The 16,417-nt window shown below is 49.2% G+C and overlaps 1 protein-coding gene across 1 annotated transcript; it reads left to right on the top strand.

The window, feature by feature from the left end:
• Positions 1–9,449: 9,449 nt before the first annotated feature.
• On the top strand, positions 9,450–16,195 carry entpd6 (ectonucleoside triphosphate diphosphohydrolase 6 (putative)). Its single transcript, XM_005813141.2, has 14 exons — positions 9,450–9,635; positions 10,179–10,423; positions 10,527–10,603; positions 10,677–10,820; positions 11,007–11,082; positions 11,786–11,821; positions 12,066–12,154; positions 12,251–12,330; positions 13,184–13,248; positions 13,480–13,581; positions 13,658–13,798; positions 15,259–15,315; positions 15,672–15,778; positions 15,854–16,195. The coding sequence occupies exons 2-14, from the start codon at positions 10,180–10,182 to the stop codon at positions 15,935–15,937; spliced, it is 1,302 nt and encodes a 433-aa protein (XP_005813198.1). The 5' UTR covers positions 9,450–9,635; position 10,179; the 3' UTR covers positions 15,938–16,195.
• The last annotated feature ends 222 nt before the right edge of the window (positions 16,196–16,417 follow it).

Here is a 16,417-nt window from a genome sequence, read left to right as displayed (position 1 = left end):
TGCCGGAACCGGCTGCGGGCCCGGTTAAGAACCGGGTCAGACGGCTTTAATCATTGGCCATTAGAGCTTCCAGTGTGTCTGGACAGAACCTTTCAAAGATTACTGCATGTAAACGAGAGGGAGGACGTGGTCCAGACCGGGTCCAGACCGGGTCCAGACCTCCAGACTTTAATGGAACCACTTTAATCCTGGAGCCGTTTTACTCTGAACGAGGTTAATCTATTAGCATAAATGTGAATTTATGAATAATTAGTGGGACATGGAGGGGGGGGGGGGGGGTAAAGGGGGGGGGGGTAAAGGGGGCAGGACGCGTGGACAGACTGTTGAAACAGAACAGCAGCTGACTGAATGGTTCTGATGGTTCTGTTGGACCCAGTGCATCAGAATTATCAGGATCCCGTCTCCATGACAACCAGCTGCTGCTTGTTGTTGGACCTTCTGGAGGAAACCCGTCTGGACCTTCCAGAACCTCTGGAGAGGTTCTGCTGGTTTCAGTGAGGAAGAAGTTCTGCAGAACGAACCGGGCTTTCAGTGAAGCACGGTGGTGGCAGCATCATGGTCTGGAGAACAGCTGGCAATTCCTCTGAGGTCCAGTCCTGGTTCCGACCCAGAAGCCCTCTGCACATTTCTGTCCTGAGTAGTTTGTTGGACTGGGTCACAACCAAACCTGGATGGGTCTAGATGGGTCTGAATATGGACCCGCTTGGACCCATCCTGACCCGTTTGGACCCATTATTACCCGCTTGGACCCATCCTGACCCGTTTGGACCCATCCTGACCCGTTTGGACCCATTATGACCCGTTTGGACCCATCCTGACCCGGTTGGACCCATCATTACCCGTTTGGACCCATTATGACCCGTTTGGACCCATCCTGACCCGTTTGGACCCATCCTGACCCGTTTGGACCCATTATGACCCGTTTGGACCCATCCTGACCCGGTTGGACCCATTATGACCCGTTTGGACCCATCCTGACCCGGTTGGACCCATTATTACCCGGTTGGACCTATCCTGACCCGGTTGGACCCGCCCGCTCTCTGCGTCTGAAGCTCCGGCCTTGAATCGGTCCAGAATAATTGAGTTGATGCTACATGCAGATTACAGCGGTGACCTCTGACCCCTGATGTCTGCACATTAATTACAGAAGGTCGAAGAGAAACGATGATGATGATGATGGAGATGAAGAGTGGATGAAAAGATCAGAGATAATCTGAAGATTATTATAATCAATCAATCTGCTCCGTCATATGAAGGTAATCCACAGTATTGATTTAATCCAGACTCTTCATCTGATGTTCTGCTTCCAATCTGCTGCTCTGATCAACTCTGATCAACTCCACTGATCAATAATCATCTGCAGAGCAGCAGGAACCAAAAAGGACCAGATGTAGTTTTTATTTGGTCAGTTTGGCCAAATTAAACCATAAAACCTTTAATTCGTCCAATAAAAACCAAACAGACTGGCTCTGGACCAATCAGAGGCTCGGCACTTAGCATGGTTAGCTGCCTGGTAACAACAATAGCTGTTAGCATTAGCTAGATAACTGTTGTTTGTTAGCATTAGCTTGATGTTAGCGGTTAGTGCTAACTAGATATCAGCTTTAATTAGATATCAGAAAGTTGTAAGTCCCAACTAGCTGCTAGCTGTTGGTGGGTGGAGTTAATTCATCCACCTCCTGCTAAGCTAAGTCTTTTCCTGAAACCACACCCAGAACACCTGTAGCTTTCAAAATAAAATTGAAAAATAATTAAAATAATGCAGATGGAAAAGTATTTTTCCACTAAATAAACCAAATAAAACATGACATCACACTGTGCAGTGAGCTAACGGGCTAACAGGAGCTGCTGACCTCCTGCTGGAGGAAACCAGCTGATTGTTGCTTCTCCTCCTGGTGAAAGTCGGACAAAATTAGGGCCAAGTTGCAGATAATCCCTGGGGATTGACTGGCAGGCTGGCAGAGCCGCGTGTGTCTGCGTGGAAGAAGGTAAAAATGGTCAGCGGGTTTAAAAAGCAATTAGTTTGGAGGAATCTGCTTATCAGAGATAATTAAAGCAAATTTGAGGCTGATGTTTTTAATCCGTCTCTGTTCTCCTTTTTCTTTCTGATGATGTCAGCTGAGATTTATTTCTGCTTAAAATAAACTGTTGAGATTATTTTTAATCAGTGAAATCCTGGTTATCTGCGAGTGGCTGAGCTGCAGGGAGGCAGCCAATCAGAGCGCACCTGAATCAGCAGGAAGAGCCGGCAAACAGCAGCAAACAGGCAGGCCGTCTTAAAGGGACAACGACGTCTTAAAGGGACAGCGCATTGTTAAAGGGACAAAGGCCTTTTTAAAGGGACAGCGACGTCTTAGAGGGACAGCGACGTCTTAAAGGGACAGCGCCGTTTTAAAGGGACAAGGCCTTCTTAAAGGGACAAGGCCTTGTTAAAGGGACAGCAATGTCTTAAGGGGACAGCACCTTTTTAAAGGGACAGCGCCGTTTTAAAGGGACACACCACCTTAAACGGACAGTGCTGCCTTAAAGGGACAGTGTTGTCTTAAAGAGAAAGGGCCTTTTTAAAGGGACAGCTCTCTGCAAACAGCAGGAACCTAGAAAAAAAAGAACCTATTCAGAACTGGTTCTGTCGCTCCAGAACTTTTTCCTCATGTCAGCAGGTTTTACAGCTCAGCATCAAACCAGGACCCAGAAAGCACCTGGTTCTGGTTCTGGTTCCTGTTGGGAGTCTGGTTCAGGTAGCATGTTACAGGTTGACACAGGAAGTGATGTCACAGTCCTGGCTGAAACAAACCCAACATGTGAACATTGATGCTGCGAGCTCCAGATGTGGAAGACTTTATAGGCAGAGAAAAGTAGTGAGTGTGTGTGTGTGTGTGTGTGTGTGTGTGTGTCTGTGTGTATGGAGATCAGGTTAAGAGCAGAAACATGAAATGTAAACCCGATTCCTCCTGCAGCTTCTGGTTGTTTCAGTGGAATTATGGGATGTCCCTCTGATGCTCTCAGCTTCTGATCTTAAAGGTGAAGTTTTATTTCTCTGTAGATTTTAAAAGCAGGAAGCAGGAAGAAGCTAAAAACAAGTTGAAGCATCAAGAGAGAAGCAAACAGCAGGTCAGAGTGTGATGCTGCAGCGTATTTAATGCTGCAGCGTATTTAATGCTGCAGCGTATTTAATGCTGCAGCGTATTTAAGGTGGCGCTCCACAGCGCCTCCCAGTGAGAGGGAAAACGGCTGGAGGCTGGATTCTGTCTATAGGACCAGAACCAGTACCGGTACCAGCATGATGGGCAGAACAGCTTTCTATGAAAACCTCATTACCGGAGGACCCGGTAGAACCGGACCCATAGAACTCCAGAACCGGACCAGACAACTGTCTGAACCCCAGAGGCTCGTCTCCTTCAGAACTTCTGTTGCTGTTAGGAGGAAGTGGTGGTTCTGTGGGCCGTTCGGGCCGGGCTCATCCCAGAACTTTTCATCCGGGTCGACCAGAACATCTGCAGCTGCTGGAAACTCCTGCTGTAATCCTCCAATCAGAGCGCGGCCTCCTCCTCGCCGCCGCCGCCACTCTGTTGATCCTAAGCCGCCATTCATCGACTCGCTTTAATAAAAGATCAGAACACCAGATGGTTCCGTCTGATCCAGAACCCGATTACTGCGGGTCAGAACTCTGCCGGGGCCCCAGGGTCCACTGTGGGCCAGGTGAGGGGTCATCCAGGTGTTCACTGATCTTCATCGTCTCTGTGGTCATGTGGTAACGTCCTCTGGTAACCATGGTAACGTCATGACATTGCCATCCCATGCAGACCATAATAATCCAAACTGTTGCTGGGGAACCAGGAGGAACCTGGACGGAGCAGTGGCCTCTCAGAACCAGAACCGGCCCACTTTAATCCTCGTGGCGTCTGATTGGACCTGATCGGCTCTCCACCAGGCGAGCAGCAGATTGAACAATTCGGTTCCGAAATGAGATTCTGGGCGGCGGGAAGATGGACAATATGTAATCCAGGGCGGTTCTGACGGGCCGGATTAAACCGTCAGATTCATCAGATGGACTTAAACACAATATGTTCCTGATTGTCAGATTCATCTCCTCATCAGGAGGTCACCAACGCTCCCTGGAGCCAGCCGGTCCGGTCCGGTCCGGTCCGGAGGAACCCGGCCCACCGCAGCAGAACCGGCCTGCAGCTCCGCTTCTCCTGATTAAAACCTTTTTAAATGCATAAAATTACCCAGAAAGCTCCTCCTGCTCCGTGTTTTCATCCCTGACCCGACCTGCTGGTTCCGGTCCGATCAGGTAACAGACCAGGTCACATCATGAGGTCAACGGGCCGGATTAGGAACAAATTAGGCTGGAAGAAAACCTGCATGTCCTGCTTGAATTCCCGGCGCCGGGAACAAAACCAGTCACTTCCTGCCTCAGTGAAGCCGCTTCATGCACAGTGTCACAAATCTCCCAGAATGCCGAGCTCTCACATGGAGCGCGGCGTTCCTACTGCAGAGTTCAGCCGCTCCGGTCCGTTTATGACCCATCCTATGATGCAGATCGGACGGGTCAAAGCAGAATCTTCTGCTCCCGATGGGCCCGTTCTGCTCCCGATGGGGCCCGTTCTGCTCCCGATGGGGCCCATGCAGCAGGAAACACCATGGATTCCTTGCAGACTGTGTGTCTGTTCATTCTGTTGATCATGGATTTCTGCTAACAGGATTTGGTTGCTACCAGGAAAAAGGAGAAATTTGTAATTGATTGGCAGCGGTTAGCGGTTAGCTGCTTTTTGATCAGCAGCGGTTAGCGGTTAGCTGCTTTTTGATCAGCAGCGGTTAGCGGTTAGCTGTTAGCTGTTAGCTGCAAGGGAATGAGCCGTTCTATCAACAGACTGGATCGGGTCCTGCTGAGAGTCTCCGCTTGGCTGTGGCTCCTGGAAAACACCTTGGAGGGGGGATCTGGGTCAGAGTTCATGTACTGACTTACACACACACACACACACACACACACACACACACACACACACACACACACACACACACACACACACACACACACACACACACACACAGTGTCCCAGGTTTCTGATCTTGTGCTTCTGTTTGACGTTTAATAACGGAGGCTTGTGATTCTGAGGAGCTGCTGAGGCTCAAAGGAGGAGGAAGAGAAAGAGGAAGAGGAAGAGGAGGGTCCTCCTCCTCTTCCTCCTCCTCCTCCTCCTGTCTGTCTGACCTCGGTGGAGGATTAGCCGCTCGGACTCCTTTCATTTTTCAATCATTTTTAAACAAAGCTTTCAGATTAGCTGCAGAGTCAGGGTGCATCAAATAAAGAAAATTGCATTAAATTATCCCATTAATATTATTATATTGCATCATTATATAATGGAAGGCAGCGGTTCTGTTCAGGCATGCTGCGGGCCTCGTCTGAAACAAGCTGGATGAAAATGGATTGGCTGTTTCGAGACGCTGCAGCGTCTCTCTGAGGGCCGCAGGGGGCCGCGGGGGGCCCACCGCCCCCCGCGGCCCCTGGGGGCTGCCCTCCAGTAATCTGTGTCTAATGGCTTGTTTTTGGAGCAGTTAATCTCTGGACAGGAACATGCTGCAGAATAATAACAGAGCTGATGAAAACAGTTTAATCTTCGTCCTAATGTGGCCTAATCCAAGCACGTCTTCCTGGGATGAGATGGTGTTTAATCGACTTTAGGAGAATTAGTCATTCCTTATTACCGTCGTGGTTTTTACAGGACTTTCCTGGAAAATCCTATTCAACACACATTTTAATTTCATTTCTGAGCCACAATCATGTTGAGGGCGAAGTAACTAATCCAATAACATCAATCAGGGAGGGGCGATGCTGCTGCTGCTGCTGCTGCTGCTGCTGCTGCTGCTGCTGCAGCGACTGGTAGAGGCTGCAGGACACGCTACCATGACCCCAATGTGCTGCAGCGTGTTGCTGCAGGTTGAGGTTAAACCAGAGTTCCAGTTCTGATCTTGATGCTCCAGTAGACCTGAGTCAGGAGATTGTCCTGCTGCAGCAGCAGGCATGTTGGTGCTGCAGCAGCCAGTAGGTGCTGCAGCAGCCTGCCCAGTTCCTCCAGATGATAATCGTTCTCGTCCTAATCAGGATCAGAAGTTCGGTCCAGATGTCTAATCCAGCCGCGTCTTCCTGCAGTTATGAAGCTGAATTATGGCAGCAGAAATCCTCCATTAGTCCTAATAATCCTGCTGATGGTCACATGACCCACTTACCGCCGCGTGCTCACTGCGTGGTTCTGCTGGAGGAACCGGTCCGAACCCAGCAGGTTTCGCTGCTGAACCACATGAACAGAACCAACCCACTTCCTGTCAGCAGGTCGGATGTTTGAGTGGATCGTCTTCCTCCCAGAGTTCAGGTGGGTCACCAAGGCAACCAGCTGAGGCCTGCAGACCAGAACCGGCCCAGCCCACTTTCCCCAGACGTTCCCCAGCTGCTTGCGTCGCCATGGAGACGGCGTTTGATCGGCGTCTCGGTGATCTGTGTGTAAATCTGCGGCCGATTAGGAACCACTCAGCTTTTGTTCTGCTGAACCATCAGAGTGATGAAATGAAAAGCAGCAGCAGATTACAGAACCATTAAGGTCAGAGCCGCCATTAACTGATAAACAGCCATTAGAGGCTTATGGCGGCCATGACAGGCACAGCGAGGAGGAGGAGGAGAAGGAGGTGATGAAGCTGAGCGTCAGGTTGTCAGCAGAACATCAAGGATCTGATTGGCTGCTGTAGATTAATGAGTCAATGAGGGGGCAGAGCCACCAGCAGGTTTGAAGGTCCGGGTTATTGTTTATTATATTTTTAATCTTAATCTGGTGCAAAATTTGACTCCTGGGATTCTGGATCATTTTAGTTTCAGCTTTTTAGTTCAACTGGAGTTTCTCTCCTTCTGGTTTCATGTGTCTGGTCAGTTTCCAGAAAACCCATGAAACCCTGACCGCTGTGTGGAGGCAGCCCACTCACCAGTGAGAACCAGCAGGAACCAGTAAGAACCAGTAGGAACCAGCGGGAACCAGCGGGAACCAGTAAGAACCAGTAGGAACCAGTAGGAACCAGTAAGAACCAGCAGGAACCAGTGAGAACCAGCAGGAACCAGTGAGAACCAGCAGGAACCAGTGAGAACCAGCAGGAACCAGTAAGAACCAGTAGGAACCAGCGGGAACCAGCGGGAACCAGTAAGAACCAGTAGGAACCAGTAGGAACCAGTAAGAACCAGCAGGAACCAGTGAGAACCAGCAGGAACCAGTAAGAACCAGTAGAAACCAGCAGGAACCAGTGAGAACCAGCAGGAACCAGTAAGAACCAGCAGGAACCAGTAAGAACCAGCAGGAACCAGTGAGAACCAGCAGGAACCAGTAAGAACCAGCAGGAACCAGTGAGAACCAGTAGGAACCAGTAAGAACCAGCAGGAACCAGTGAGAACCAGCAGGAACCAGTAAGAACCAGTAGAAACCAGCAGGAACCAGTGAGAACCAGCAGGAACCAGTAAGAACCAGCAGGAACCAGTAAGAACCAGCAGGAACCAGTGAGAACCAGCAGGAACCAGTGAGAACCAGCAGGAACCAGTAAGAACCAGCAGGAACCAGTGAGAACCAGCAGGAACCAGTAAGAACCAGCAGGAACCAGTGAGAACCAGCAGGAACCAGTAAGAATCAGTAGGAACCAGTAAGAACCAGCAGGAACCAGTAAGAACCAGCAGGAACCAGTGAGAACCAGCAGGAACCAGTAGGAACCAGTAAGAACCAGTAGGAACCAGTAAGAACCAGTAGGAATAGCTTAGCATGCTGGTATATCTGTGCTGCGATCGGCACCAAGGCCTCTGAATTCACCTCATCAGAGGTTAAAGGTCAGTCCAGGCCGGCAGAGATGGAGGAAAATGTTAAACAGTGAAAATGTGGAGCTGAAGGAGAAAATCGATAAAAAGAAAATGGAACGTCTGAGAAAAAGACTTGAAGGAAAAACTCAGTGAAGATACCAGAGCTGAGGACCTGGAGGACATGGAGGACCTGGAGGACACGGAGGACCTGGAGGACACAGAGGACATGGAGGACCTGGAGGACATGGAGGACCTGGAGGACACAGAGGACATGGAGGACCTGAGGACCTGGAGGACACCATGGAGGACATGGAGGACCTGGAGGACATGGAGGACCTGGTGCACCGCCTGGGGAAAAGACGGAGAAGAAAACATCATCAGTTCTCAGCAGCTGCTGTGATACAGAGAAAGACGAGGTTTGAGTTATTAACAGTTTTTCCTTCATAATATCTTCATGTCTGTTTGAGTTAACAGTTATTATACAGCAGCAGCGCAGATGACTTGTTGCTCTGGATGACTTGTTGAAGAAAAATGTCTCCTCATGTAAACGATAACATGCAGGTTTTATTTGTAAATCTGATTATGACATCAGAGCCTCTCAACACGTCACTGATATGTAAAAAATACTAACATTAATATTGACAAACATATTATATTGTTTGTATTTCTGTCAATCTGAAGGAGAAACTTTGCAACATTTATTCTTTTCTTGAAGTTTTACATCTAAATTTTGGAGGTTTTTAGGTTGTTGATTCTGACCAACAATCTAAATATTCCAACTTTAACTTACAACTAAATTAAATTTATAGTTAATAACCTGATTATTATTTTACCTACTCAAATGTACATTTCTGAAAATTTCCTCCAACCTTTGATGTTTCCTAAAATAAATTTCACTTCAGTTCAACGCTGAGAAAATGCCTGGAAGACTCCGGTCCGGTCCGGTCCGGTCCGGTCCGGTCCGGTCCGGTTAAAGTTTTGACTGGACCGATTAAAACTCTGTACAATAATTCCAGCTGTTCAGTTTATTAGGCTTTATTATTTTATTGTCTGTTGTGTCATTTGGTTTAATATTTGACTCATATTCACTCAGGAAACCTGAATAAAAACTAAATGCTTGTAAAAACATATATAGAATAAAATAAAATCAAATAATCAAAAGAGAAGCAAGAAAAATTTGAGCAGGTTTGGTCTTCATTTGTTAAATATTCAAAACTCATTTTTGAAAATTAATATATGTGACCCTGGTAAATAACATTAAAGAAAATTGTTGGTGTGGAAATGTAATTAGTTTCTGATGGATTTTATCTGGTTGTTTATTTGTAACCTAAATATTTAAATCATGTTTATTCATATTAAATATATTCATATTTACATTTGTGAATTAAATCTCTATTAATAATGTAACAAATTAATAAATGGTTCCTATAAAATTCAAATAAAAATAATGTTTCAAAAAAGCATCTGATTAGTGACGTATAACCGTTCACGTCACCGTGCGTGGCCTGACGTCATCATTGCGCGCCGGTTGTAAACAGAGGATGTAGTTTATCCGGAACTTGGCCGGGTCGGTACCGGTAGGTTCTGCTGGAGTCCAGCTGACCTGGAGCAGCTGACTGGTTCGGTTCGGTTCGGTTCGGTTCAGGAACTGTCCGGTTCGGAGAGTTCTTCTGGGTCATGTTGGGTTATTTGAACGGAACCTGAAGACCAACCGGCTTCAGTCTGAGCTGACCCGGTTCGGCACGCCATCATCATCATCATCAGAACCGAGTCGGAACCTGGGCTCGAACTCAACCTTCGGAACCAAGTGAGTTCTGCTTCCCTCTTTCTAATGGTCAGGAGGTTCTGGTTCTGCTGCCAGACCCGGTTCGGTTCATCATAAAGCTTCAGGCTTAGAACCATCTGATTACAGGTCCATAAAGGTTCCGTTCAGAAGTCTCAGTCATCTGGTTCTGGTTCTGGACCGATCCGTTCAGAACCAAACAGATCAGATAAACTGAGCCAGAACCTCCTGGAGGACATGTCAACCCAGAACCGGGTCGGATGAAACCAAAGCAGAACCTTTCAGAGTCCGGATCGGTTCTGTTCCGGTGGTGGCAGCATCATGCTGGGGGCTGAGCTGGTGGTTCTGACCCAAAACCTGGAGCTGAACCAGAACCGGGTCATCAGACTGATTAAACTGGTCCTGAGCAGAACCGTCCAGGTTCAGCAGGAGACCGGTCTGGTTAAGAGGTTGTGGGACCGGTTCCCGTCGAAGTAGAACCAGAACCAGAGACGTGGTACCAGCTGATGACAGGTCTGTGGTACCGGGTCGGGTTCTGCTCTTGTTGAAGGTTCTGTGTGGTTCCAGAATGCGATTCAAGATGGCCGCCCTGTTCCTCCTCCTGGTTCTGGTTCTGGTCCTGGTCCTCTTCCTCCAGCGGTTCTCCTCCTCATCATCCTACCAGCCGCCGCCGCACCGACCCGCCTCACACAGAACCGAACCGGACCGGCCCGGTTCCTCTGAAGGAGACGGATTCCAGTACGAAGTCATGTTTGATGCTGGGAGCACTGGGACCAGAGTCCACGTGTTCCGGTTCCAGATGGGGAACCCAGGTACCGGGTTCTGGTGGTTCTGAAGGTTCTAACTGCTGTTAATTGGGACAGACTGAGGTTCTGGTTCTGGTCGTGCTGAACTGGGTTTGTTCCTCCTCCTCAGGGTCTCCCAGTCTGGACCGGGAGACGTTCCGGGCCATAGAACCGGGCCTCTCCACGTACGCCGACGACCCCCAGAAGGTCAGAGGGGAAACCGGGTAAACCCGGGTCCGGTTCTGGTTCTGATCGGTGATGTGTGGTCTCGTCTCTGCAGTGCTCCGCCGGCATCGTGGCGCTGTTGGACCTGGCCCGCTCCGTCGTCCCCCCGTCCCAGTGGACCAGAACCCCCGTGGTTCTGAAGGCCACGGCCGGCCTGAGGCTGCTGCCTGGAGACCGGGCCGAGCAGCTGCTGGATCGGGTGAGGTTCTGACCCAGTTCTGCTTCTGAGCTGGTTCTGTTTGACCCGGAAGCTTTGGCTGTGAGGTTCTGGTAGAACGATGTTCGGTTCTGATGGTGGGAACCCGTCCAGCGGTTCTGGTCCCAGTAAAGCAGCTGTGACCCGTTCTGCTGGTTCTGGTTCTGACCCGGTTCTCTCGTTGTCCAGGTGAGGGCGCTGTTCCAGGAGTCTCCCTTCCTGTCCACGGAGGACAGCGTGTCCATCATGGACGGAACCGACGAAGGTACGTCCGCTCCAGAACCGGATCGGTACCAGGGCGGATCAGCTGGTTCTGGAACTTGTGGAGGTTCTCCAGAACCCGGTCAGCAGGCAGGTCGCCATCGGAGCCTTTCAGCCATGACCTTTGACCCTGCTGCATCTTCTGAAAACTGATCCGTCTCCAAGCAACACGACCCGACCGGGTCAGTCAGGTTCTATCAGAACCTCAGCCTTACGTTCTGGACTTCAGATCAGACCGGCTGCTGGGATCTGGAGCAGGTCCGTTAGCGGACCGGACCGGACCGAACATTGTTTATTAGGAGGGCCGTATGGGCCTGGTGATCCGGGCTGGTACCGGTGGTACCGGTGCTGGAGGAGCCATGTGACAGCAGATAATCCGTCAGACTAATGGATGGTGAACCTGGTTCTGAAACCGGTTCTGACCCACATGGACTGCTTATGAAAGATTTTAAAAGGACTAGGTTCTGGAGAACCGGCCCGATTCCAGAACCTGGGATCACTGGGTCGGGTTCTGGACCAGGAGGTGAGAACGTCCAGAACCACCTGAACCTGGAGGAATGGTTCTGGTCCGGTCCAGCTGAGAGCCAAATGCTCCAGGAGAACTCCAGAACCGACCCAATACCGGGTTCTGCCTCCTTCAGAACCAAGAGTCTGGAAGGGTTCTGGTGAGGTTTCAGAACCTGACTCGGTTCTTCTTCTCTCCTCAGGGATCTCAGCCTGGATCACCATCAACTTCCTGACAGGTGAGCAGAAACAGGAAGTTCTGATCCGATCCGACGCCTGGAGGACCGGTGGTTCTGAAGAACCCGGCCGGTTGGTCCAGATCGGTTCTGTTCTCTGGAGGGGGACAGGTAGAACCCGTCCGGAACGGGTTCTGGACCAGCAGAGAACCGGGCCAGAGGTCCTGGTGGTGCCTTCACTGAGCCTGGGAGACACGGGATCTGGAGCTCTGAACCCGGTTCTGATAAAGCGGTGTTCTGGTTCCAGGCGGGCTACAGGGTCTGGACCGGCCCACCGTTGGGATGTTGGACCTCGGCGGCGGCTCGACCCAGATCACCTTCAGTCCCCGCCATGAGGTGAGGACGGTTCTGATCCGGCCCGCTTTGTTCACCTCGGTTCTGATCACAGGCCCAAAACCAGAACCAGAATCTGTTGTTCTCTCTTCATTACAGAAAACCATCCAGACGTCGGCGATTGATGACATCAGATCCTTCCAGATGTTCAACCGCGCACACACCGTCTACACACACAGGTACACACACCGTCTACACACACAGGTACACACACCGTCTACACACACAGGTACACACACCGTCTACACACACAGGTACACACACCGTCTACACACACAGGTACACACACCGTCTACACACACAGGTACACACACCGTCTTCACACACAGGTACACACACCGTCTACACACACAGGTACACACACCGTCTACACACACAGGTACACACACCGTCTACACACACAGGTACACACACCGTCTACACACACAGGTACACACACCGTCTACACACACCGTCTACACACACTGTCTACACACACAGGTACACACACCGTCTTCACACACAGGTACACACACTGTCTACACACACAGGTACACACACCGTCTACACACACAGGTACACACACCGTCTACACACACAGGTACACACACCGTCTACACACACAGGTACACACACCGTATTCACACACAGGTACACACACCGTCAACACACACACACCGTCTACACACACAGGTACACACACATTTGCGTGGCTGTCTTTATGGGGACTTTCCATTGACTTCCATTCATTTCTACAGCCTAATCCTAATCCTAATCCTAATCCTAACCAACCAAAACTCAATTCACACCTTAGTTCTAAATCTGACCCCTGACCCAAAAACAGCCTTTCCCCTTGTGGGGCCCAGGCTTCGGTCCCACTAGGAGCAGCGGGTACCCACAACGTAGTATATGTCAGGAAAATGGTTCCCACAAGGTATTAGAAACAAATGCGCACACACACACACACACACACACACACACACACACACCCTCTACATGTCAGTCATGTGACCCATTGGACCCGTCGGTCAGTGACTTCCTGTCTGTCTGCAGCTATCTGGGTCTGGGTCTGATGTCGGCTCGGCTCGCTGTCCTTGGAGGCGTGGACGTTTCCCCCTGTAAGTATCTGACCTTTGACCTGGCCTTAAGTCATGATGTGTTTATCGGTCCGGTTCTGGTTCTGTAAACTGGGTGTTGAAATGAACCATGTTGAACCAGAACCTGGTTCTGTGTGTTTCCTGTTTGACTTCCTGTTCCTGGGTGTGTTTTCAGGCTGGAACAGGAAGCAGGAAGTGCCTGGCAGTGCTTCCTGTAGCTAAAGGCTAGCATGTGTTTCTGTGTTCCTGCAGCAGGGGGCAGCACTGAGCGGGTCAGCCCCTGCCTTGCTCCAGAGTTCTCGGGAAGCTGGGAACACGCTGACGTCATCTACACCCTGAAGGGCCAGAAGGAAGGTAGAGGCATCTGATTGGTCTGTGAGATTTCCCAGCATGCAACGGGTAGGAACCTGAGTGCTGTCTCCGTTTCCAGGGGAGCCGGTTTACGAGGCGTGCCTGAACAAAGTCCAGAAGGTTCTGTACAGGAAGCTGAGCGCGGCGCCTGAGGCGGCGGACGTCGACTTCTACGCCTTCTCCTTCTACTACGACCGCGCCGTCGACCTCCAGGCCATCGGTACGGAGAGCAGCAGTGGCTCTGGCTCGGCTAGTGATGTCTGCTAATCAAGCTACATTTAGATCTAACTGTCTGTTATCGCCATAACGTCCTGGTCAGGTTCGAAGAGTCCAGAGCTCTGATTTAGCTCCAGCTAAGTAATCAGTCTGTGTTCAGTGGAGCAGCTGATGAAACAGTTAGAGAAATCAGTGATTAGAAATCAATAACTGTTTGGATTATTGATCATTGATTATTGATCCATCAGTTTGCAGCGATGGATCTGATTTAGTGTTGGTTTCCATATTGTTTCTGAGCGGTTTGCTAGGGTTAGCATCTTAGCATCCATCGCTACATTTTGCTTAGCTTGGAAGGAAACTGGCAAAACTTTTTTTATTATCGTTATTTATATAAACATATACAATCAACCGATTAAGGCACCATAATGTTTACATTATGAATTCACAGTAAACACATAAAGGCCAAGAGAACAAAAACAGAACAGGCAACTTAAACACTTTAGCAGGGCAACACGAATAAACAACTTAGAGAAAAACAAGTAAATACATAAAACAGGGCGAAACATGAAAGTTTGAAAAAAGATCAACTTCAAAGCATTTTTCAGCTTCAACAAACAAAGATTATAAAACAAATGTAACTCATTCTAACACTGTATAAAAGTAGGAATAGTTCTAAAGAAGTGACATTTGGCTAATAAAACATTATTTATACAATAATCAATGATTTGGTCATTGATTAAACTCTTGTGAACCGTGGCTGCAGATGAACTGGTGAAGAATTTCACATGTGAAAAACAGATGATCTAAATCTTTAGTTGCTTTTTTACAGTTCACATTTATCCAAATCCATTGTAAACCTCAGGAAGTTATTAGTTGGATACATTTTGTTTATCATTTTAAACTGCATTTCTTTTATTTTGGAAAAAGATAAATATTTCAATGGTTACAGTCTCTACTCCCTTTTAGTGGCACAATAACTGGATAAGCAGCTTCTTCTCATAAACTTATTATTGCATTTGACAAAATGAAAATCAACATTTTCAATATAAAATCTGCAAATTTAGAGTATATTAAACCCTGTCGATACCAGCTGAGGGATTTAATATTTTCTGGGTATATTTGAAAACTGGTAAAGCAGCAACACACTGACTGGTTAAACTGGCTGCTGATTGGCTGCTTCTGGCCAATCAGCTTCCAGGATTAAAACCCTCCAGAATCGGTCGGATCGTTTCACCTGGTTGGTCCTGATCAGTCTTACCTGACTCAGAGCCGTTTCCCCTGGTTACAGCACGCTGCGCTCTGATTGGTCAGGACAACAGACAGGAGGAGCAGATCTAAGTTGGCACACAGAGGTCAGGCCGGAGAGGACCGGACCTCCTGCAGACCCAGGATGAGACGGGTTCTGGTTCTGTTTGGATCAGAACCTCAGTGCTGGTTTCTCACGTTCTGGTTCTGGTTCTGCAGATGAGGCGGCGGGCGGAACCATCAGAGTGTCGGACTACGGCCAGGCTGCGGAGAGAGGTGAGAGGGCGCCCCCTGGCTGCAGCTTCCACACCCTGCTGTTAACTTCATCAGAATTAGGAGTCGGGTCCAGCAGAACCAGAACCTGGAGGTTCTTCCAGAGCAGATTTTTACAGAATGTTAAACATTTCTTTATATTAAAATGTTTGCTGTCGTTCATTAGGTTTTGCTAACCCAGCTGACTCTGCCAAACCTTTTTTATATCGAATGGAAAAAACATTTTTATCTGTTATTAAATACAGAAACACATTTTCCAAAACACCAGATGAATTTGTTAAACTACATCACTTCATATAAAAAGCCTCCAGGAAGTTATGTGACCCGCTGCCTGTCTCTGATTGGTCGGCTGTCTCCAGTGTGCCGCGGCCCGCCGGACCTCCAGAACCCGTTTCTGTGTCTGGACCTGGTCTACATCTCGGTTCTGCTGCAGGAGCTCGGCTTCCCGGCCCACAAGCAGCTCAGGGTGAGTACGGACCTCCAGAACACTCTGACCCGGTTCTGACCCGGAACCGACCCGTCCTGTGCTCTGGTTCTGCAGCTGGCCCGGACCGTCCGCCAGGTGGAGGCCAGCTGGGCCCTCGGCGCCGCCTTCCAGCACCTGGAGGCCCTCAGGAGACACTGATGCTTTTATTCTGAAGGGCTCTACACATCCAGGCGACCTCTGACCTGCAGCTGGATCATCAAGGCGCCATGGAGACGAACAGAAGCTGTGACCTATGACCTCACTTTCTGGGTCGGTTCTGGACCAGAACCGCTGAGCGGTACCGACGGGTCTGCAGACAGGACAGGACCAGGTCTGGTTCTGAACGGTACTAATTGGACTCTTGGACTGGTTCTGGTTTTTTGGGGTTTTCTTTGTGAATAAAGCTGTGAACTTTGACCCCTGCAGTCTGCTTAGTTTCTCACTGAAGTTTAGATCTGATTTATTGGTAAATATTGATCAGATCGATATCGGGAGATTTTAACGTCATGCTGACTCTGATGGAGTTAGCTTAGCTTTAATGCTAAGCTAACACTTTTGATGCTAGCATTAATGCTAGTTTTGATGCTAGCTTAGCTCCCTGCTGTCAGATTCTGGACCTTCTGCTGACATCCGGGGTCT

This window comes from Xiphophorus maculatus, chromosome 22, assembly GCF_002775205.1.
Source record: "Xiphophorus maculatus strain JP 163 A chromosome 22, X_maculatus-5.0-male, whole genome shotgun sequence".
NCBI lineage: Eukaryota > Metazoa > Chordata > Actinopteri > Cyprinodontiformes > Poeciliidae > Xiphophorus > Xiphophorus maculatus.
Note: the sequence above shows the minus strand (reverse complement) of the source record. Positions and strands in the feature narration are given on the sequence as shown.